The sequence below is a fragment of the Falco rusticolus genome, chromosome 14, assembly GCF_015220075.1.
Source record: "Falco rusticolus isolate bFalRus1 chromosome 14, bFalRus1.pri, whole genome shotgun sequence".
NCBI lineage: Eukaryota > Metazoa > Chordata > Aves > Falconiformes > Falconidae > Falco > Falco rusticolus.
Genome location: NC_051200.1, coordinates 2,906,015 through 2,928,438, shown reverse-complemented (window position 1 = coordinate 2,928,438; position 22,424 = coordinate 2,906,015). Strand labels below are relative to the sequence as shown.

General features: G+C 43.2%; 1 protein-coding gene across 4 annotated transcripts; it reads left to right on the top strand.

Moving 5' to 3' along the window:
- The first annotated feature begins 1,606 nt into the window (after nt 1–1,606).
- On the top strand, nt 1,607–21,331 carry RLIM (ring finger protein, LIM domain interacting). Of its 4 annotated transcripts, none has more exons than XM_037408231.1 (4): nt 1,607–1,788; nt 13,047–13,235; nt 14,084–14,167; nt 15,019–21,331. In XM_037408231.1, the coding sequence occupies exons 2-4, from the start codon at nt 13,067–13,069 to the stop codon at nt 16,551–16,553; spliced, it is 1,788 nt and encodes a 595-aa protein (XP_037264128.1). In that variant the 5' UTR covers nt 1,607–1,788; nt 13,047–13,066; the 3' UTR covers nt 16,554–21,331. The 4 variants fall into 4 exon arrangements, with proteins under 4 accessions (XP_037264128.1, XP_037264132.1, XP_037264130.1 ...); XM_037408233.1 differs by lacking the exon at nt 1,607–1,788 and adding an exon at nt 2,307–2,467; XM_037408234.1 differs by lacking the exon at nt 1,607–1,788 and adding an exon at nt 2,307–2,502.
- The last annotated feature ends 1,093 nt before the right edge of the window (nt 21,332–22,424 follow it).

The window sequence follows — 22,424 nt, the reverse complement described above, 5'->3', positions numbered from 1 at the left end:
ATATGCTGTATCAAGTATCACCTTCTGCAGCTGTAATAAACTTCCATGCTTTATGTTCCCGTTATTTCAAGAAAAATATAGTTGGGAGCCTACATCTGCTCCGTATGAAACTGGGACTGCTTCTGCTCTCCATTATTAATGGTTTTGGCATCATGGACTTCAGTCCCATAAGTTTCTAAGCTACTTCCTTTCCTGGTCCCATGCTGTGAAAAGTAAAACTGATGAGAAATATCCTGGTCCCATGCTGTGGCAAGTAAAACTGATGAGAAATATTCCCTGTACCTGACCCCTCCATTCTCTCTAGCACACACACTGTAGAGTTCTCAAGTCCGAAGGGGGAAATTTAGACTGTGACTATATAAAAGGACTTCATTTACATTAGAAGCCAGGCTTGTATCTTCCTATGCAACAGTTTCAACAATCTTTAAATGCAACCCACCCCTGAACTTGACAGTAATCTCACTATTATTATAATAAACTGCCAAAAGAATAAACAAAGGTTTCTTGTGGGTTTCCTGAAACCATGTAAATGCTCAGAAATATGTTTTTTTCTCTATGTATGGGATCTTGCTTGAAAGTGAAGATGAATTCCTTGCAAGTCCTTTGCAAGGTAGACATTTCAAGCGTTAAAATAGGATCTTTCAAAACTCTGTGGGAGTCCCTCCCGTTCTTTATGGGAGGCAAGTCTGCTGAGCTTTAACTTTTCCTCTTCTTAAATTAGCACTGATACTCGGTATGGCACAAGCCCCCTTGGGTTCAAAACTGAGACCATATTTTTTTCTCTCCCAGTTATCTCCAGTATCTTTTCAGCCACAGTTTTCTTCCCACTATGTCTTACTGATTCCTGATTTCACTTCTCTGCCAGAATGCCATGAGGGAGACAGACACAGCTGCCGTTTATAGTTTCAGTGGTGAGAGGGGAAGAACTGCAGAAAGGAATAACCGAAGAACAGGCCTTAAAGAACATGGGAAGTCTGGTGCTCAGTTACGCAAGGCTCACATTGGAAAAGCGGGATCTCTGCTTTTGCATGGCGTGACAGTTGTCTTTAATACGCAACACCAGGTTAGGCAGCAAAGAAATCACAGCATGAGGCAGGAAACTCTGCCACGGTTTAGGAGGGCAAATGTCCCCACTGACAGCCACCAGTACTAACTGCCAATTTTCAACTCAGCCTTTGGAAACGTCGGTCACCGCCGGCACCTCTGCCCTGTGCGCACCATGAGGTGATGTGAGATGGCCCCCACACCGCCAGGCCTGGCTCCTGTGGGGACATGGCCCTACTGCTGCTGTGCCCTAACAGCACCGCAGGTGAGCACAGCTGAGCCCTGAGACACTCCACATGTCCCCGGAGCCCCAGAAGGCCGTGGGCTGAGGGGTGGCCGTGAAGACCCCCAGCAGCCACCTCTCCTCCATACCACCCGGCCACAACCCCCGGCCTTTGCCCCTCTTCAAAATGGCGGCGCCCCCTCGGCACTGGGGCCGCTCTAGCCGCGCGGTCCTCCACGCTCCTCTCGTTGGGCCGCGCTCACCCCCCCACGCCGGAGGCGGTGGCAGCGCCTGCGCAGAGGCGCGTGCGTCTTCACTTCCGTTTGTCGGTGGCCACTTCCGGGCTCCCGTTCCTTGGTAACAATGGAGCAGAAAATGGCCGCCTGAGAGAGGAGGGCGGGCGACGCTGCGGCTGTTTGGGGACGGACGGAGCGGGACGAGCTAGAACTGAGCCCGCTGAGGAGCGGGGAGAGCAGCGGACCGAGAGCTGGGGAGGCGGCGGCGGGCGGCGGCGGCGGGCGGTGAGTATTGAGGCTGGAGGCGGACTCTCAAAATGGCCCGGAGAAGGGAGAGGCCCAGGCCCAGGGGAGGCGGCGGCGCCTGCGGCCCCCGCCCGGAGCCGGGGGCAGCCGGGGGCCGCGAGGCCCCTCAGCCCCAGCTCTGGGTCCCCGCCGTGCGGGCTGCGGGGTCCCGGGCAGGGCAGGCGGCTTCTGGCTCTGCCGGGCTCGGGAGGCCGAAACCGCCCCGCGGCAGAGGCGGAGCGGGGTGCCGTGATGGAGCTGGGGGCGGTGATGGCGGTCTGAGCGCGGGTGTGACCCGGGCGCTGCGAGGATCCTCGGCCCCCGTCTCCTCCGGATGGACCGGGGTCTGTCACTGGGGTCTCTTTCTCTTTCTCCTGGGGCGTGTGGCAGGGCCTCCCGCTGAAGCGGGTCGAACCTGCTCCTCCGTTTGGAGCTGGGGGAGGGTTTATGCTCCACCCCCCCGGGCAGGGCTGCTGGACCCCCACCTTCCAGGTATCTGTTGGGGCTGGAGGAGGAATCGAAACTAGTTCTTTTTTGGAGGGGTGAAGGGTGTGTGCGAGTTATATTACCGTGGGCCTGGCAGTACTGTTCACTGTCTACTTAAGGAACCGCAGCTCTTCAGGACGGTGTTTTCGATCTGTTCTTCCCGTGAGATAAGAAGCCGTGTTGTGGGAGACAGGCAAGAGGAACTCTTCATATCTCACTGTATCTGTTGTAAGGGTCTCGACCAGCTTGTGACCTGTTAAAACCTGTGATGTTTGTTATTCCTATTCTGTTAGTTTCTTTCCAGTTAATCATGTCGTCTTTGCTCTGTCACTTTAACTTTCCTGTGGAAGTTCCTCCTTCCCTTTTTGATACTGTTGTAGGCATTTAAAGATTCTCTTTACTGTGATTTGAAACCATTGTGAAGTCTAGCTAGATGTGTTACTTTATCTTCAGTGATCTGCATTAAGGGGGGAACAATATTAAGCTGTATGTAAATATATATATATGTAATGTAGCTATTAAGGTTTGTTATGTGTCTTGATTTTTAGTGTGTAGTAGGAGTCTGACAGAAGGTTTCACAGCAAAAAATACAGATTCATATTTTTTTTAATAATAGTTTTGTTTATCTCACCATTTCTTGGGAGGATAGAAGCTTGTAAATGAGGATTCAAACAAGAATTCAAACCCAGTAGTACTGGCACACATCTGAATTTTATTGACTGTCCATATTGGCAGTACTAGTTAATTTCAAGTTGAAAATCATTGTCAAAATGCTAAAGAAGCTCTGACACCAATTTGTCCCTGAATTTTAATTGCAGTGAATTGTCAAGTCTTTTTTTAAAAATAGTTGACTGCTTCTTATGCAGTTAATTATCTTAATTGAGTGTCAGATGCTTAGTTTTGTTGTAGTGGTCACTAGCAGTTAAACTGACTGTATTCTCTACAGGTTTACTGTTTTGAAATTAAAAGAATTACAGTTTGGAATTATGTCTTGCCTGCTCCTGACAAGGGAAAACGCACCACACATTGTAAAATTAAGGGCTTCTTGTTATGTTAGACCACTAAAGCATAACTTCTACACTGTTCTCCTCATCAGCAATTCTGACTACATAAATGTTAGTCACTGAAATAACCACACCAGCATTTTTCAAGCATGTAGTGGTTGTCATCTGTGTCAAATTTGGTTTCCGTATTACTGAATTCATAGACAAGCCAAGATGTACTGGAAAAGTGTTACAAGTGTTTGGTCTGCACTATATGTCTGTCTTTTAAAATTTATTTATTTGCACTGGTCTTTCTAGAGGAATGGATAGCATGAACCTTAAATGGCAATGTTTTCAAACCACCTGTATATTAACATACCTGCTTAACTTGTGCTTTTATTCCTCTTCCCTGTAGGAATGTATCAAAATAGGTTCCTTGGTCTTAGTAGAATGCTTCTAGTTGCAGAGGAGGTGGTGTACTTTTTTTTTTTTTTTCCACAGCCATAACACAATGTTATGACTTCATATACTTGACTCTAATGATTACAGTTAAGTCCAATTCAATATAGCTTTACACCTTACTAAGCTGTTCTGAATTTTTTTGTAGAGAACTCTGTTTCCATGCATTAAAACATTCAAATCCAAACAAGATTATTGGATATTTATCCAAGGTTTTGTGACATAATCTAAGTCTTGATAAAAACTTAGAAACGCTTGAGCTTGCAAAAATTAATCTTGAAGGGATAAACCCAAACATGCATGTCTCTGTCTTCAAAATATTTTTATGATGGCCTTGTACATCTCAAAAAGAATACTTCTAAACAGTGTAGCAGTTTTATTAACTTAGTTAGGACCTTTGTATGGTGAGTAGGGATAGCCAGAAGCATCACAGAGACTCCATCTTGATTTTGCACATGTTCCTGGCTACAGTTAAGGTCTTGAACGCACAAGCCCGCATCTGCTTCAAACTGTTCAGGTTTGTATTAACGAGGTACTCGCTAGCAACTTTTTGCTGATGTGTGGTGCTGAAGCTCAGCTTTTTACTCGAGGAGGTCTGTGGAGCTCACAGTCTCGTAAAATCATCTAACAATAACTGAATATGCAGGAAACCGCACGTTCTCTCTTAATTTTGTAACTTAAAAACATTTTGCTTAGAGCACTCTTAATTTCAGTATGCAAGATGTATATGCATGTAGTCTTGTTAAAATGTTTGAGCTTGCCTGCTTTAGTGTGTCATCAGTAATGGAATTCTAGTCTTACAGATATACAGTTAACTTCAGATAAATTTTGCTTTATTTTTCACTTCTACATTTGTTAGGCACTAGACAACAACAACAAAAGTCCATGTATCAGAATTCCTGTGTGGGTTACGATTGTAGCGATTGTCATTGTTTTATCAGCCTTTTACTTTCAGTAGTAGTTGTATTGGCAGTTTTGTGGCGAGAGTGAGATTTGGTAGTAAATTTAAAGATGGGTTTTTCTATTTTAATTGAAATTCAGTGAGTTCTGGTTGGTGAAAGCACTAAGCCAACCATAAGTTCTGTTTCTTTAGAAATCGGAACACTAAATGATGGTCATCGTGTAGTTTTATGGGTACAGCTTCCTTGGATGTCAGTCCTGTGTATACTGCTGTCTTTCAGTGTCAATGCTGGTTACTTGTGCGCAGCATTACTTCTTCCTCTGAGCTTCAGAGTGGGCATTCTGCTTGCTGACCTAGCAGGAAGCTCACTTCTGGAGGAAGAGAGCATCGCTTCATGAGACTCCAGAGCTGGAAACTTGTTACACCTTGTATATGCTGCTAAGCTTTCTCTTCTGTGATACCCTCTGAATTTGAGGGTAAAAGGCAGTACTGTCTTAATTTTATTTTCAATTTGTATGTGAGAAGTGTTGTTTTAGTAAGTGCAGGTGATAAAATGTGAAGCTCTGCATTTTGGCAGTTCTTACGGCATTTTATTTTAAGAGCTTCGTCTTCCACATGAGTTCCACATGCTCTCAGTGTTCTGGAATTGCTAATCTCTACCCTTTCAGACAGAAGATGACATTGCAAAATTGTCATTAGTTTCTTTTTTAACTAGATCTCTTTGAGCTGGGAATTTATGCAGTAAGATGGCTACTCTGCCTTAGATGCTGTAGGACTCTTGAGATTCTGTACCCTGATTTCTTTACTTTTCTGACTTCTCAGGAGCTGTTGATATACCTAAGAGTTTTTCTCTTCTTCATCCCAACAGCTGGTTCCGTTGAAATGTTTTCCCCCCTTTTTTTTTTTTTTTTTTTTATCGTGTGGAATTTTCTGCAACTGTTCTGCAGAAGTATTATCTGCTGTCTGTTGTTTAAAATATATGTTCAGAATGACATCTTGTTTTAGGGCCTTTGCTTTGAAACATACTGGTGTAGTGAAATAGCTGAATCAATGTTTAACAGTCCTTGTTAAGCTGGCATTTAAATTTTATAGCTGTTCACGCATCACACTTCATAGAAGACAAAATTTTCCTTCAGCTCTCTGGAAGTGGTACATGTTCCATGATATTTTTTTGAGGCAAAGAGGACACAGGGAGTTCTTGAGTGTTTAAAATTTGTGGTAAGTTTAGCAGAAATCTAGTAAGAGCATAGATCTATTGTTCTTCAGAGTGGTGTCAGTATAAAGCAAAAATAGCAGGGGAAAAAAAGAGAGTATATCCAAAATTCACGATGCCACTTTGAAAACTAGGAAAGTTTGTTACTTGTTACCATCTAAGATGTAGATGAGTGAATTGTACCTATGCTATCAAAGACTTCGATGTGATCACAAAAGGAAACTTGTGCACCTGCACAAAAAGAAGAGAAACCAAACTTGACATAATGAAGCTCCATGTATAATGCAAATAGGTAACTGTTTCATTTCACTGTTTTATGGTATCTTTTTCCTTTAATGGTAGGATTCACTGACAGTTTTTGCTTCTGCTTTTGAGCTTGCAGACTTGAATGATGAAATATTTAAGATGAAAATGTAGTTTCTTTAATGTCTTACTTTCTGCTAGTTTTGGGGATTGAGAAATTGGACAGTGACTGGCATGGAAACTATTTTTCAACTTTTAATTCTTCTAGGAAAATCTAGTACTTGGGAGGTGGGGTGGGTCAGATGAATACTGCACAGGAAGTTTGTTCTGTTTGCGCTTAAAGAACCCAGGGTAACAGAACTGCCTGTTCTTGCTGCTGTTTGTGTGTCATTTGAGAAATGGAATTGGAGAGACTGCTGGCTGGGGCTGGTCCTGCCAAGCGGGATGGTATGTTAGAGCTGCTGAAGTCAGAGTTCATGGAAAGCGCTTTGAACAGGCAGCTGTGTTGTACTTCTGCTGTAGAGCTAAAGTGCCTTTGAGGTATGTTCAGTGAAGGCAAGGGAGAAAAAAAATAGTTAATCTCTAACAACCAAACCAGAAAATAAGTATTTCTGGCTTCCACTACTGAGTCACTTCTTTTAGTTGAAGGGTTTGATAATTTCTGCAGACTGGAAGGAAGGTGATCTACTGGTTGAAGTACCTAATTAAGATGAGGTTATGAATCATAAATGAGAAATTAGCCTTCTGCTGAGCACATCAATGAAACTCATATTACCATCATCTTTTTTTCTTCTTGCTCATACAAAGGTACTAACTATGTTGCTGGGACATGAGGTAACATATAGGGTACTACGAATTCTCATGTAACGTTGAAAATACTGGTAACACCTAGATGGGGAGAATTTGAGAGAGAACTTCTTTTGCACAGCTAGCTCATGAGCATCTGCATTGTTTCTGCAGTTTAGTTCAGTGCCTTTGTCCTGTTAAAATTTCAGACTTGCCCATAAATTTGATGAATAATACAACTTTAAGGTACTGCTTTTTCATTTAACTCTGCAAATGAGCGATCTCTGAGTTTGTCAGGTCTTCTAAGTTTTACCTGGTTAGTTTAATGAGAGTTCTAATGTTTTATGTATTATTTTTTATTTAAAAAATCAGAAATGCAGGTTAAGGTAGTGTCTTGGTATTTGGTACAGATAACTAATGTCAGGAGATACTACACGTTTTTGAAGGAGGAAGAGCTAGTGATCTATCACTGTGCCTTATGTCTCTTAGTACTCTGGGAAGAATTCTGTAGTCCGTAAGTGCTAAGCAGTGTGGAGATACACAATGTTACTGTTGAAGGTAAATGGACAAGGCAAGTGTTTTATCACTCCTTGTTGGCCCACTAGATTGTTTTTAAGTAGTAATAAATTCATGACTGATTGCATTTAGTTTACACATGATGTGGCTTAAGGGAAAACGTAAAATATTTCTTGTACTTTAACTTTGCATTATTGAAGGAATATATAGTACCAAAAGAGCATGACATTACTTCCTTTTGAATAAAGGAATGTAACAAACAATACCTTTTGTGGGCTTACTGGTTTTACTCCTGCAGTCTCCAGTGGCAGTGGAGAGACAACTAGTCAGTTGTGTTCTGAAACCTCTGAGATTGTTGAAGCATAACTGCAGGGAAGATACTTTGCTGACTCCTGGAAGGATGGGAACACCAATTAAGAATTCACTGTAGTTAATATGTCTGGATATTCAGCTGCTAAAGAATATCTTTTTTTTGTAAAAGAGAAAATAATTTATTCTAGCTGTGATTCTCTTGTTTTGTGCAACCTTTAGGTGATCTCCCCCTCCCCCCATTTTCCCATAAAGAGGTTTGCATTGCTGAATATCTCGGTGAAGTTAGCAACAACCAACAGATCTGAACTTCCTGCTCATAGGTATGACCTTCCCCACCCTTTGTCAACTCAGTGCTGACGAGGAAGGACTAAAGAAGGAAATTCTGAATCTTTTAACTTGGATAAGAACAAAGCCTTTGAGTTGAACTAAACCACTGGAAGAAAGAAAGAGTTGAAGCATAGCTGCTTATTAGATAATCAGATGTTGGTTATCTTGTGTTAATATATACCTGTTAGTTTTCTCTCATCAGATTTCCCTGTGTTACTGTAGTCAGCTTCTTAAGCCAGGCAGTTTTCTGTAGTGCATGAGCTGAGAGCAGAATCCTGAATGACGGACAGATTTTCAAGTTTTCTGCCGTGTTCTCTACCATGCTGAAATAGGAGCAAGATGACATAGTAAGTGCCACTGTGGAAATCCTGTTGTACAGCCAGATGGGATCTATGGAGTCATGCTGAGGCAGTAGTAGTCTAAATATTCTAGTAAGTTCAGTCTGGTAATGTAGTGCTGTGCAGCAGGGTGGGAGGCAAAGCTTAAAGTGGACAATGTGGACGTATAGCTGAGTGGACAGTGAAGAGACAGAAAGTAGCAGAAGCCTTGGGGTAGAAATCCTATTATCCATTCACTGGTTATAATATCAGAGCTCTAGTTTGAAGAGTATTGTCCCATTTGCTGTCAACAGTAAGGTAGGGGGGAAAGCATCGATGTGCATTTATGTGTTTGTGCCATCTGTTTTTCCATCAGTGTAAACATCCCATATAGATTCATAGGTTTCCTAGGATATCAAAGCTAAACAGCTTAAAATTGGGGTACAGTGAGCTGGCGTGATCTGTTACAGTAACTTGCAAAGGGGAAATACAGTGAGTTTGTCACTAGTAGAAATATTCCTAATGTAAATTAAAGTCTTAATTCAAGATCCCACCTCTGAGGCTTTTTTCTTAGCAATAGCATCTTTTCAGTCTTGACCAATAGCTGATTTTATGGTTTAAGAGGGAAGATAGGAGATGATGGACAAGAAGAGAGGAGCAAACCTGGAAACAGCGAGACTGACTGACTTATTCTGAGTATTTCCTAAAGGATCACCTGTTGAAGTGTACATCAGTCTGTGGGTAAAGAGGAGATTATCTGGGTTTTTCCCCCCACTTCACTTGTTTTGGCTCTTGTTTATTCCCTGACCAAGAATGGTGCCTCTTCATGTTCTGGAATGGAATGAGCAAAGGTCTTATAATCAAATAGACATTCTATAGCTAAGGTGCCAGCAAGCTCTAGAATTTGCAGTTAAAAGGAAAATTTCAAAGCATAAGCAGTAAACAAATGTCATGTTTTGTGCGTATAGTGCGATTTTCTTTTAAAAAAGCTGTTGCAGAATTAGTCTGATGCTTACAAACTGTTAATATTGCCATCTTTATGGAGACAGTGTATGTGTTTTAAAGTCAATAAATACCAAGGTGGCAGTTGTTTGGGGGAAAACATTTCACAAAACTTTATGCTGTTCCTGTCTCTTAGCATTTTACTACATTTCCTTATTTTCTTACCATAGAATCATTTAGATTTGAAAAGACCTTTAAGATCGAGTCCAACCATTAACCCAGCACTGCCAAGTCCACCACTAAACCATGTCCCTAAGTGCCATATCTACACGTATTTTAAATCCCTCCAGTGGTGGTGACTCCACTACATCCTGGGCTGTAGTGTCCCTGTCAGTGAAGAATTTTTTCCCAACACCCAACCTAAACCTCCCCTGGCACAACCTGAGGCTGTTTCCTCTTGTCCTGTCACTTGTTCCTTGGGAGAAGAGACCGGCCCCACCTCGCTGCACCCCCCTTCCAGGTAGTTGTGGAGAGCGAGAAGGTTCCCCCTGAGCCTCCTTTTCTCCAGGCTGAACCCCCCGGCTCCCCCCGCCACCCCCATCAGCCTTGTGCCCCCACCCCGGCCCCTGCCCGGCGCTGGACACGCTCCAGCCCCCCAGTGCCCCCCCTGCCCTGTGGGGCCCAAACCTGCCCCCAGGGCTCAAGGGGCGGCCGCACCAGCGCCGAGGGACGGTCACTGCCCTGCTCCTGCTGGCCACACTGTTTCGGCTACCAGCCAGGGTGCTGTTGGCCTTGGCCACCTGGGCACCCTGCGGGTCACATCCAGCTGCCCCCCCAGACCCTTTCCCGCCGGGCAGTTCCCAGCCCCCTGCCCCCAGCTGCCTGGGGCTGGTGTCCCCCCGGGCACGGAGCGGTGCTGAGCCTCACACCACCGGCCTCGGCCATCGCCCCTCAGCCCAGTGCCCCGGCAGCCCCCCGCCCCCAGCAGGTCAGCACTCCTGCCTAACCCGGTGTCATCTCCAGACTTAATCTTATTGTCAACTTTGTTTCATTGTCCTAAAAAAAGAGGTGCTGCTTGGGATTTTGGTGTTTATCCCCAGAGAACTAATGTATCCTTCAAGGTTTTATTTTAGATGCAAGTCTCTCATTCTACTTGAGGCTTTATTCAGATGTTTCTTTTAAAAGCAGCTGTCCTTGTATTTCTAGTGTCTTCTCGAGAATGAATATATATTTAAGTGAAGTAACTTGGAGTCATAATTCTGCTACAGAAAGCTTGTAAAAAGTTGTTTGAATTTCAAGTAAGCTATGTTCTCATTAGAAATATGTCTGAGATTTGAAGGGCATACAGATTTCATGCCTGAGCCCAGAATTGAACATACCTGCTGCAGCTATTGCACAACTTTTACTGTGAATGGTTTAATTTATTGGTGTGTTTGACAGCACGTCGTGTGCAGGGCTTCAGACAGGCCATGGAGTCTTTAGATTGCACCAGAGATTTAGCAATGCAGAGAAAGCTGATAGGCTTCCATTTGAAATGGTAGTAACTGTAAAATGGCAGAAATTCACAGACCCAAATAATACCAGTAGCCTCGCATGCTCTATTACTGAGTGGCAACAAGTCATTTGTGCCTTAATATGACTAACTTAAAAACAAGTTCTACTGCATCAGAATTCAAGACAAAGAGGGTTGGAATAGCTATTTTCTAATTTGCAACTCTGCAATAATGAGAAGTCCTATCCTGTGGAATTTTTCTACTGTTACACACTGAGGTTGTCAGTGCACTTTAATTTTCACAATAGCAGCTGAAATAAACTACCCTTGGAGATCATGCAGTGCTGCTCTTCTGTGGAGAAGCACTAATGTAAACTGTGGGCAGTCTTGACTTGACAGCTGTGCTGACAAACCAAAAAAAGATGCTTTTTGCACTAGACAGATGTCTAAGTGTTGGAAATTTTCCAGTGAGAAGCAGAAAAGCTTTATTCTTCCAGTATTTTCATGTCACATGAAGTATGGTTTAAATGAAAGGAATGTTTTCTGATGGGGAATGTTATTGCAGAGCTTTTTAGCATGCAGAGGATTAGCTTGCTAATCACCTCTCTGAGTAACTAGATTCTACCAGTTGTACAGGAAAATTCTTGATGTTGTGAATAGGGAGGCATGGTGATTAAGGAAACTAGTTATTATTTTAACTTCATTTGATATATTTGCATGGCACAAATAGTGCCAGAATGTCTCCTGCATTTGCATATATTTTGTTACAATATCAAATATAGATATGACATTCATAGGTTAATTTTTTTTTTTTGAGAAAGAGACATTGTTGAGGATCTCATCCGAGTAAAAAACAATAGAAGGAGAAGATCACATTAAAAAAATATGCAATGTAGAAGACTGCTCCTTATAGCAGTAGTTATCCTTGGTATACATATACACCGTGGAATTTTGTCTTGGAAATTTTAGTCATCAACATCAGTAATTCAGTAAAAGTTAAAACTTGGAAGCAAATTCTTCTCTTGACGTGAAACTAAAGTTGATTTTACAAATCCTTTTCCTTTTTTGAGGTGTGGTTTGACACTGGCTGGACACCAGGTGCCAACCAAAGCCACTCTGTCACTCCCCTTCCCCACTGGGCAGGGGAGAGAAAATATAATGAAAAGCTTGTGAGCCAGAGGAGGACAGCCTGGGCTCCTCTCCCCTGCCAGGAGCTGGTCCAGTGCGGGCTGCCCACGAGTCACAGCCCCCTGTGGGCATCCCCCGGCTCTCTTGTGGGGCCTTCCCCAGGCTGGTGGATATGCAGGAAGGTATCTGCTCCTCTGTGGGCTGGGGGATCTCTGCTCCTGTGCCTGGACCCCCACCCCGCCTCCCCCTGCCCCAACCCAGGTGCCTGCAGCACTGATGCTCTCGCATGGCCTTGCTCTCTTCGGCTGCAGGTTTTTTTGCGCACTTTTTTTCCCCCTTCTTAAATGTGTTCCCCCAGAGGTGCTCCCACTGTAACTGATGGGCTCGGCCTCTGCCAGTGGTGGCTCTATCTCAGAACCAGCTGGTGTGGGCTCTGTCGGACATGGGGGAAGCTTCTGGCAGCTTCTCACAGAAGTCACTCCTGTAGCCTGCCCCCCTGCTACCAAAACCTCACCATGCAAGCCCAGTGCATGAGGAAACAAATGGGCTTTTTTGGTTTGTTGCACACATAGTGTTCCATAGCATCTTATGTCTTCCATATTTGAATTCTTCATAACCCCTTCATTCTGTTAAAATTCATTTGAATGGTGAAGAGGACGTTTCTTCTAGCAGGCAGAAGGGATGAACGTATAATCCCATGTTCTTTTAGTGTTGGAGAACATGGTCAAGGGTGGCTTATGCCATGTACTGTACTGTTGTATGGCACTGTAAGGCATGCTTTGTGGCATAGTTGCAGTATTAGGAATATTTTATGGTAAAAAGCAGAGTCTCGACTGTGTAAAGATGGACTAAGGCTTACAGCTGATGATATTCCATGTGTTAACACTTGCCTCTTTATTGAGTATTTGATAATGATGGGCATAGGTTTTGTTTGTACTTCTTGAAGAGGTTCATGCTTTGAGAAGTACTTTGTTTTTGATCCCTGTGGTTCTGCACCTCATCTTAAGTGAAGCTTCATTAGCAAACTACTCTTCCCCACCTCCACCCCGCAAAATTTAAGGATAACAATGGAGAGCATAGTACAGGTTAAACATGTCTAAATTTCGTGCCGTATTTCACTATATTGTATGAAGGTTTGTTTTCTTCTTTTTAGGTACTCTTCCACTCATCAAGATGGAAAGTTCAGATTCTAGTGATAAAGGAAATATTGATCAATCAGAAGCACAACGTCAGAGTCAGCTAGATCGGTTAGATCGAGAAGAAGCTTTCTATCAGTTTGTAAACAACCTGAGTGAAGAGGACTACAGGCTTATGAGAGATAACAATTTGCTAGGAACACCAGGTAGGTAATGCTTGTGTATGTACATCTTATTAGAATTGCTTGTAGGCAATTTGTCATTTTTTGTTCTCCTGAAACTGTTTCACCCATTTAGCTTGTGTGCTGCAGTTGTGTTCCATGATGCATTCTTACTAATTTGTACGTACCCAAATCTGAGCAGTCCCCTGACTGGTGGAGAGGTAGTTAGGATGATGTGGGTTCATCAAATACAAAAGTCTAGTGTTTGCACAACTCGGTGGGAACACCTGGAGCTGACCCAGTTCCAGTTACGGACCCTTAGACATTTTTGATCGAAAAGTAATCTCTTGTAAGCATCGTATGAAAATTTTGTGCTGGTGAGGTGTGTTTGTAACAAGGATAAGTAGTCTGGTGTGAGGTTCTGTGTGGGCATTTTTATGTCAGTTTTCAATTGGCTTCCTGCTTTAAATTGACTCTTCATAAGATGATACCTAATTCAAACCGGTTCTAATTTCAAACACTACTTCAACTAATTTAAGCCTTTTTTCTCGTGATGTGCAGGTGTTACCTTAAATATTTTACTCTGGACAGCCATTCAGTTGGTATCGGATGATGAAAATTGCCGCTAAGTTGTGGAGGTTACAGAACCAGAAAGCACATCTGTCTTGAATAGGTTGAAACTTGGATCTTTTAGCTTCAGCAAAGCTTACTTGGGACAATGGTGCTGAAGTGTCTGAACTTCTCCTTAGCAACCTGTTTGGCAGTCTCATTATGGCAGGATTTATTTAGAAAAAAGACAAGCGGTGGCTTGTGCCTTCTTTAGAAGCTTTTGATAATGCTTGCCATACATATGATTTGGAAATATTTTTGGAAAATTTTGCTTATTTTCTAAGGTGAAATTACTGAAGAAGAGTTGCTGAGAAGGCTACACCAAGTTAAAGAAGGTCCACCACAGCAAAACAGTGATGAGAATAGAGGTATATACAGTATTTGTGAAAACTCTTAACTTTAGCACCCCATACGGACCTTAACTTGAGTGCAGGAGTGGAACAAGTTAAACCTAGGCAGGTGCAAGGTCAGCTTTGTTTCAAAACTAAGTGAACGTTATATCTGATATCTGCTGCAGAGGTCAGTCTGGGACAGATTTCACTCATAATACATCTGCTACTTGCATCGAGATAAAGTTGCATTTAGGTTTGTGGGGATTTTGTTTGGTTTTTTGTTTGGGTTGTGGTTTTTTTTTTAAGATTGCCTTTCTGTCTGCTCCCTTCTGGGATGCTTTTTGGCAATCCCTCTTTTTGTTCACCATTCTTCCCTTCCAAAGATGGTGTATTGCTTTCGTTATCACCCTTCTGAAGAGATTGATGGAGGAAGCTTGTAGCTTACCACTGGGGTTCATTCTTTAGTGAGATAGATTTGCTATAAAGCAGTTCTTAAGTGAAGGGTCAAGACAAACTTAGTTCTCTATTTAGGGGTCGATAGATCACTTAATTGTTTAGAAGGGAAAACACAGAATATTGATGTTATGACACAGGAAACGTGGCTTTCCGTTTACTTACGATAAACAATGTGTGTTATTTTGACTTGTTTTGCGATGTGATGGCTGCAGCCTATCTGTACCTATTAGAAAAAATGTCCACTCCTGCTCCCTGAAAAGAGCTCTGGTAGATAAGAATTGTGATGCTATGTGTGAAACCACAATAACACTCGGTAGGATTATGTGCTTCTAAATTGTCACTTGTTAAACCAAGCAATTATGTTCTTGGAAAAGATGGCTCCAAAATTAGCTCAGTACTCTAATTTTGGTAGTTCCCTGTCTTTTTCGCAGGTGCAGAGTCCGCAGAAGATGTTTCAAATGGAGATTCTATAATAGACTGGCTTAATTCAGTCCGACAGACTGGAAATACAACACGAAGTGGGCAACGAGGAAACCAGTCTTGGAGAGCAGTGAGCCGGACTAACCCAAATAGTGGTGACTTCAGATTCAGTTTGGAAATAAATGTCAACCGTAATAATGGGAACACAAATCCAGAAACTGAGAATGAGCCATCTGTAGAGCCTTCCAGTGGGGAGGATTTGGAAAACAGCCAAAGTGACTCTGAAATTCCAAGGTCTGAATCACCATCTGTAAGACAGCCTGGATCAGAAAGGAGCACTTCAGAGGAGCTAACAACTGAGGAAGCTTCCCCTCCTAGAGGGCAGAGGAGAGCAAGAAGTAGGAGTCCAGAACAGCGGAGAACACGGGCTAGGACTGATAGAAGTAGGTCACCTATTAATCCAGTGAGTGAGCCTCCTCGCAGGTCTCATCACAATACATCATCTCAAACACTTGACCACTCCTCGGTGAATGAAGCTGAGGGAAGCTCTAGAACTAGGCAGCATGTGACGTTAAGGCAGCATACAGTGGGGACTGAGATGCCAAGTGAAAATGCAGTTCTGTTTTCAACCCCTGAAGCAAGACCTGTTCCTCAAGCAGCAGGTTCTTCAGAAACTAACGGCACCAGTGAGTCTGCAACTCCTGGGCAGAGGCCTCCTACTATAGTACTTGATCTTCAGGTGAGAAGAGTTCGTCCAGGAGAGTATCGGCAGAGAGACAGCATAGCCAACAGAACACGGTCCAGGTCCCAGACACCTAACAACACAGTCACTTACGAAAGTGAACGGGGAGGGTTTAGGCGCACGTTTTCACGTTCAGAACGGGCTGGAGTGAGAACTTATGTCAGTACCATTAGGATTCCTATCCGTAGGATCTTAAACACAGGCTTGAGTGAGACTACATCAGTTGCTATTCAGACCATGCTAAGGCAGATAATGACAGGCTTCGGAGAGCTGAGTTACTTTATGTATAGTGATAGTGATGCAGATCCTAGTGGCCCAACTCCAAATCAGAACGTGGATGCTTCTGAGCCACAGAACGGAGGTGGTGCTACTTCAAGTAATGAAAATACAGATGTTGGCTCAGGGGAGGTGTATGAAGGTGGTAATGAAGGTGGTTCGACGTCTGGTGCCAGACGGGAAGGTCGGAATACAAGGGGATCGGTCACTTTTGAAGAAAGTGGTTCTCTACCATTCCTTAGCCTAGCACAATTTTTCCTACTAAACGAAGATGATGATGACCAACCAAGAGGACTCACCAAAGAACAAATTGACAACCTAGCGATGAGGAATTTTGGTGAGAGCGATGCTCTGAAAACCTGTAGTGTGTGTATTACAGAGTACACGGAAGGCAACAAGCTCCGTAAATTGCCTTGTTCACACGAGTATCATGTCCACTGCATTGATCGCTGGTTATCAGAAAATTCCACTTGTCCCATTTGTCGCAGAGCAGTCTTAGCTTCTGGTAACAGAGAGAGTGTTGTCTAAATGAGATCTAAATTTATGGCCAAGCAGCTAGTGTGATAGTGATGGGCAAAGAAGTCATTTCCTTTATGGCCACTTTTTGAGTGGTATCTCAGTGTATAGTAATGACTTGGAGTGAATCTTCCCTCATGAAAGCATTTTCTCTCAATTCAAGTTTTAAAATTGGAAAATTTCTTTAATTAGAGTTTTCAAGATCTAGTCAGTTTTGGGTGTTATATTTCACGTGTCCAAAGACATCTACCCACTTAAAAATATTTTGTTCTTTGTGAAGAGTATCAAGTTCTTTCCCCCACCCAGCCAGCCCCTACCATCCCAGTCCAATAAACGTTTTGTCCTCAAGATTGTGCTTATGAGAAATTCTTCAAGAAGTCATCCCAGCTAAACGTACATGAGTCGCAGAGGAATTTTTGCAAGAAATCCAACTATCTGAAAACTGAATTTAATTGCACACTTCAACATACTTTTAATTTCATACTGGGTTAATATTGGACATGTCTGTGTAAATAACACTAATGTTAGCCCTTTCCCCATCACTATGGCACGCTGTAGGGTGAACTGTTAGCTTAATTGGGATATTTATCTTGTTGTGGAAATATAAGAATTGCCTATGCTTGTTTAAATAAAAAGAAAAAATCTGTTTTAAAATTGTAAAGCTTTTTTGTAGAAGCTCAGTACTTTTCCAATGCACTGTTGTACTAACGCATTAAGAATTAAAATTGTATCATGCTTAGAAATCAAGAATGCTTTTCATACAAAACCCACCACACAGAGAGCAAACTAATACAAGAGAGCTGCTTTTGTAACTGTGTACCTGTCAAGAGCAGTGCATATCTGTACTATTTATGTGAACAGCTACTGTAATATAAAACCAGTTGAATTAGACATCTTAATTGCATTAAAAAAATGGAAATTAAATGTTATAATTGCAGTGTTTTGGCTCAGTAATGCCACCAGGAAAAGACGATAAAAATTAGAAACTGTTCTAATGGCTGGTTATTTCTTGGTATGGTTGCACAAATGGGTATGTACCAGTTTGTTCAGTGAGGTTTACGCCCCGTTTTTCTGTCAGCTTTCACTTTCCATTTTTGAGGCAACGCTGTGTAACTCTTCAGCAGACAAGTATTGACGGGGTGTGTGTGGTTTTTTTCTTCCCCACCAGCTTCAACTGTTAGTAACCTCTGGATCTGTTGAGTGAACATGCTGATATATGTGGTGTTGGTAGCCTGTGACACAAGTGCCACAGAAAGATAAGTATTAACTGGAAAACAGATTATTAGTGTGTTAGGTTGTTTGAAAATCATAATTGATTATGGGAGTGCACTTAAATGTGTAGCCAATTCTAAGAATACCATTAAAAAAAACCCAATGAACTCAATAGTCTCATTGGATAGATGATTGGACAGATTAAAATTAATATACTTTTAATATTATATATGTGGCATACTGAAATTGAGAATTGGAAAAAGTACCTAAACTCTCATCAGTGTCAGGGGAAAACATCCTTCACCCTCAGTGACCTATTCTTTTGTTTTATTCTCTAATGATATTTTTTTTTTTTATCCTCTAGCTTACATGTGCAACAGGGAAAGCAGTATTTACTTCAACTCCAGGGCAGTAGTTAGGAAGGGATATGGACTGCTCTTGCTGGCTATATGGGAAATGTTGCTTGTTCCTCAGATGACAAAACCAAAGCTGGCCTATCTTTTTTTCCTAATTAAACCACATTTTTGGTGTTTTATAGTGGTGGTCGCATAAACTATAGTCTCTGCTCTAAGCCATTCTAACATCTCATCAGCTAGTTAAGGATTCCACGATGTCCCAAAATTCCGGATTTTTTCTGCGTGTGCATTTTGTGTTTGGTTCAGTGGGAAACCCTGACTGGCTATGGAGCTTGCTTTCCTCCTGGTGGGACACGCCGTTGTGGCAGAGGGAATACCTGTATTCTTTTTGAACAGAAGAATAAATAAGCTCATGGTTTTGAATTTTTCCCTCTGACATGCACCACTGTAAAACTGGAAGTTAGCTCTTAATTTCAGGTGCTGGGCTCTGCCAAAATTTCCTCAATAAAATGACACTTCTGCATTTCTTCCAGTAGCGTTCACGTAGCAAATACATGGTATCAGTTTCGGTTTCCAGTAGCTTTACTGACTTACTGGAGCATAGAATTAGAAGGAAGAAACCCCTCTCTACGTGAATACCATGTTAGATTTTGAAAGTCTGATGTACATCTTGGAGGACTAAAGCTGGTGACCAGAAAGAAAGGAGCCCACTAGTGCTAATGAATGTGAAGCACGGCTGTGATATGTGTCATTCAACATAGCTTTCTTTTTAATGTTCTGAGTTTCCAGTAACTGTTCACGTTGGTAGAATCAACTTTACAGTTTTGTTATAGCTTAATAGTGGCATGCCTTAACATTTATCTTTCTGTAACAATAGCAACTAATAAAATGTTGGAGGTTTCCCAAATGGTACCAAGAACAAATAATTTCATCTCAGTTCAGGAGACCTTGAACGTTCTCAGTGCTTTATATGCCTTTTCCGATGCCGAGCGTGCTGAAGGCGCTGGGGTTTGTTGGTGGAAATTAAATCGCTGATACGGCAAAGACCTCTTGATGTAGCTGAGTCATCTGTCAGCCTCTGTGGTAATTCAATTTCTATTCTTTTAAAGTTAGATGGGAGTTAGGAAAAGCTGATATTAACACTTCAGTTGCTAACAAAATATGAAAGAGTAATTTAACAAGGTTCACAGATAGCCTAATTTATGGTTTATGAATCACTTTGGTATTGAGTGTTTATACTTACTACTTCCCTCAGTTTATGCTTTCCTGGTATTACAAGAGGGATACAGCCACTTCACTGGTGCTTGTAGCTGTATGAAGGGTTAAACCGGCTAGTTTTGCCATTTTCAAAGGCATGGTTGTACAGAAATTGGGAGTCTGAGGAGGCAGCCAGCGGTGTTGCATCAGCTGCCTGGTTCGCAGTGCCACCGTGTGGGAGCCTCTCGGCCTTCCTGCAGCGCCGGCGGGGCTGTCCCCAGCCCGGGAGCAGCGCGGTTTCTTTTGCATTGAAGGCTGTTGCTTTGCTTTATTTTTTGAATGAGGTCCCTTGTAATTGCCTGCCTCAGTCGCTGTGGTGGTGGCTTTTGCAAGCTGCGAACTACCAAGCTCCTGCTGTGAGTATCTGCCCGGTGTGTGAGCTTCGTTCCTTTCTGCCAGGACAGACCTGTACCCGCAGGGCCTCTGCACAGAGCAATTACAGCAGTCACAAGGCCAAAACCTAGAATGCACAGCATTTTTTGTGTAAGAGTGTGTTTGATAGTTTGACTCAGATTGTGAAGCGATACAGAGTGGTGGATGCTTTTTTTTTTTTTTTTTTTTTTTAAATTGGGGCTTTATCCATTAAAAAGACTGTGAAGAGTCATTTGTTTGTTAGATTTCCCTTTCACGTGCACTTTTTGATTTCGTTGAACAAGTTGGGGTTTTTTGCAGAGGACTTGTAGGCAGTTAATTGACCTGTTTTAGAAATTATTTGATTAGTGTAGGTACTGCAGGCATAGAAATGACTCAAAAGTTTAGCAAGAAATATTGATGCGCAGGCCTGGCAGCTGCACCGCCGTGATACCTTACCGGCTTTGAAGGAGCCATAATTGTCCATTGTGTCAACTTGCCAACGAATGGATTTCCCACCGAAGTTGGCACAATGGACCATAATGACTGTCATTCCAGTTTCCCCTCACTTGTCTGGATTATGCAAATGCGGGGAGTCCAAGGGACTGTTTCCCTGGTATATCTGCAGTCCATGTTTATCTTGAAATAGTCGCCTACACAAAGAGGAGGTTCCCGGTGGTCTCATAATAACGCGAAGAGGAATGCAGCTGGGGGCGACCACCGCGCTCTGGGCTTGGAGCAGCGCGGCGAGGGGGGTGCCGAGTCTGCCGGCGCCAGCTTCCCCGTCGCGCTGCCGCACAGAGTGCGTCCTGCCGGCTTAGCCACAGCCTTACCTCTTGGTTGGGATCCTTTGCGGGAGCGTGTACATTCATGTCGCTGGTGTCTGGGATTTCTCATCAGTCATCCGCGGTGCTGGAGGAAGGGTCTGTACGGGAGCGTGGAGCTGAGGAGGTGCACAGGCATCTGCCTGCTCCGCTGCCTTCTCCAGCAGGAGGTGCTTTGGATGAGGCTTGGCTTGGAGCCACCTTCAGGGAATTTATAACAAATTCAGAAATATTTCCAGCCCTTACGTACACTAGGCTTTTTGTTTGTTTGTCCTTGACTAGGGAGGGAAGAAGGAGAGTGAAGAGACAGAATCAGTGGTGACTTACCCAAGTACATACAAGTTGTGTTAAAAAAGAAAAAAAGTGTGCATCTGTTATACCAGGGCTTCCCAACCTCTTGATTTGAGGCATCTATTTTTATTTTTATTTTTCTTAGGGAAACATACCATTGAATTTGTTTTGGTTGTTTTATCTGGTTTTGTTCCCTTAAGCTAAAATACCTGAGACTCCTTCCTGAATTTCATTATCTGCTAGTAAGGCTGTTGGTTGGGAAGCCCTGAATTCACCTGAGAATGTAACAGGTTTCCTTTTTTTTATTATTTTTTTTAATTTTTTTTGTACAGTGCTTTACATCTGTTTATGCTGGACTTGTTTAATACAAAATGGTACTCTGAGGTCATTGGACAACAGTCTGACCAGATTTGATAGCTAACATTTAGGAGGAGTGTTCCCTATGTAAGATGTCATAATGCAAATTTCAATAGACTCAATAAAATGCATGAAGTGTTCATTTTGTGCTTGATCATCACTCCTTGAGTTGATTCTTCTTATGGTGGGAATGCGCTGGAGGAAACGATGGTGGATGTGGTAGGGATTTATTTCCTCTCTACACCTTTTTCCTTGAGGCTGGTCAGAAACGGAAGAGCTGGAATGGTACAGAGTTAACTTCTCGGAAGAATTTATTGCTCCTTAGTACATAAAACTGAAGCAATAAATCTCACGATGTCCCAGACTTCTGTAAATCCATCAGTGGCTAACGTGGGATACCAAAGCAGTGTCGGCAAGTTGTCTCTCGAGTCCCGCTGTGACGTTTGTGGGTGCCCATCGGTGCTGGGGCTGTCAGGGCTGAGTCTCCCCAGAAACCCACTCGGCTTGCACGAGGTGCTCTCACGTACGGCAAAGAGCTTGGTCCTAAAATTAGTAGCTGATGTACGTGCAAATACTTGAGTGGGAAGGAAATTTTTTAGGGCGTGGGAAGCTATCTTTGTTGTCAGCGCTTCCCTCACCTCAACTCCGTTCCTCGAGTAGGAAGCGGGAGGCGTTCCCCGGGAGGAGCGTAATGGCATGGAGGGAAGGGAAGGGGTAGGAAGGTGATGTGTAGCTCGGGAACACGCAGCGCCCGGCGCTTTGGGTGCCACGGCGGGCGGTGGGTAGCAGGATCACAGGATCGCAGCTGGGCCGATGCTTGGCAGCACCGCGAGTGATGCTCTTGTTCTGCGCGGAGGAAAGTCGTGGCTTCCCCAAGCGTGCGTCAGGTCGGGATTCTACTCCAGCCTCACTCCGTGGGGAGAGCTCTTGGATAAAGGTGGAGTCTTCCCCATTCCCTCGAGCTCCGTGGTCTGTCTTGCGCTGCAGGTGTACAGTTCAATCTGAAATGGAGTCTTTAACACAAATGTTAACTTTTATTTCAGTGACTTCATTCATGAAGTGGTTCCCACACTTTCTGTGTCAGGAGCTCTTTGCTGGGTCGCCGACTCCAGCCCCACATCTCCCCATAGGAAGTCCTTCGGTTGGGGTAGCCCTGTATTTGTTCTTTAAAAACTGTCCATCAACCCCCAAACTGCTTAAAGAGTCCAAACCAACCTTGAGGCATGTTCATGTCT

What these genes read in the sequence shown, in the direction of transcription:
- RLIM (XM_037408231.1), top strand. Translation starts at nt 13,067, where the DNA reads ATGGAAAGTTCAGATTCTAGTGATAAAGGAAATATTGATCAATCAGAA. An exon ending in CAATTTGCTAGGAACACCAG is followed by an intron (nt 13,236 to 14,083) that starts GTAGGTAATGCT and finishes TTATTTTCTAAG; the next exon opens with GTGAAATTACTGAAGAAGAG. An exon ending in AAACAGTGATGAGAATAGAG is followed by an intron (nt 14,168 to 15,018) that starts GTATATACAGTA and finishes TCTTTTTCGCAG; the next exon opens with GTGCAGAGTCCGCAGAAGAT.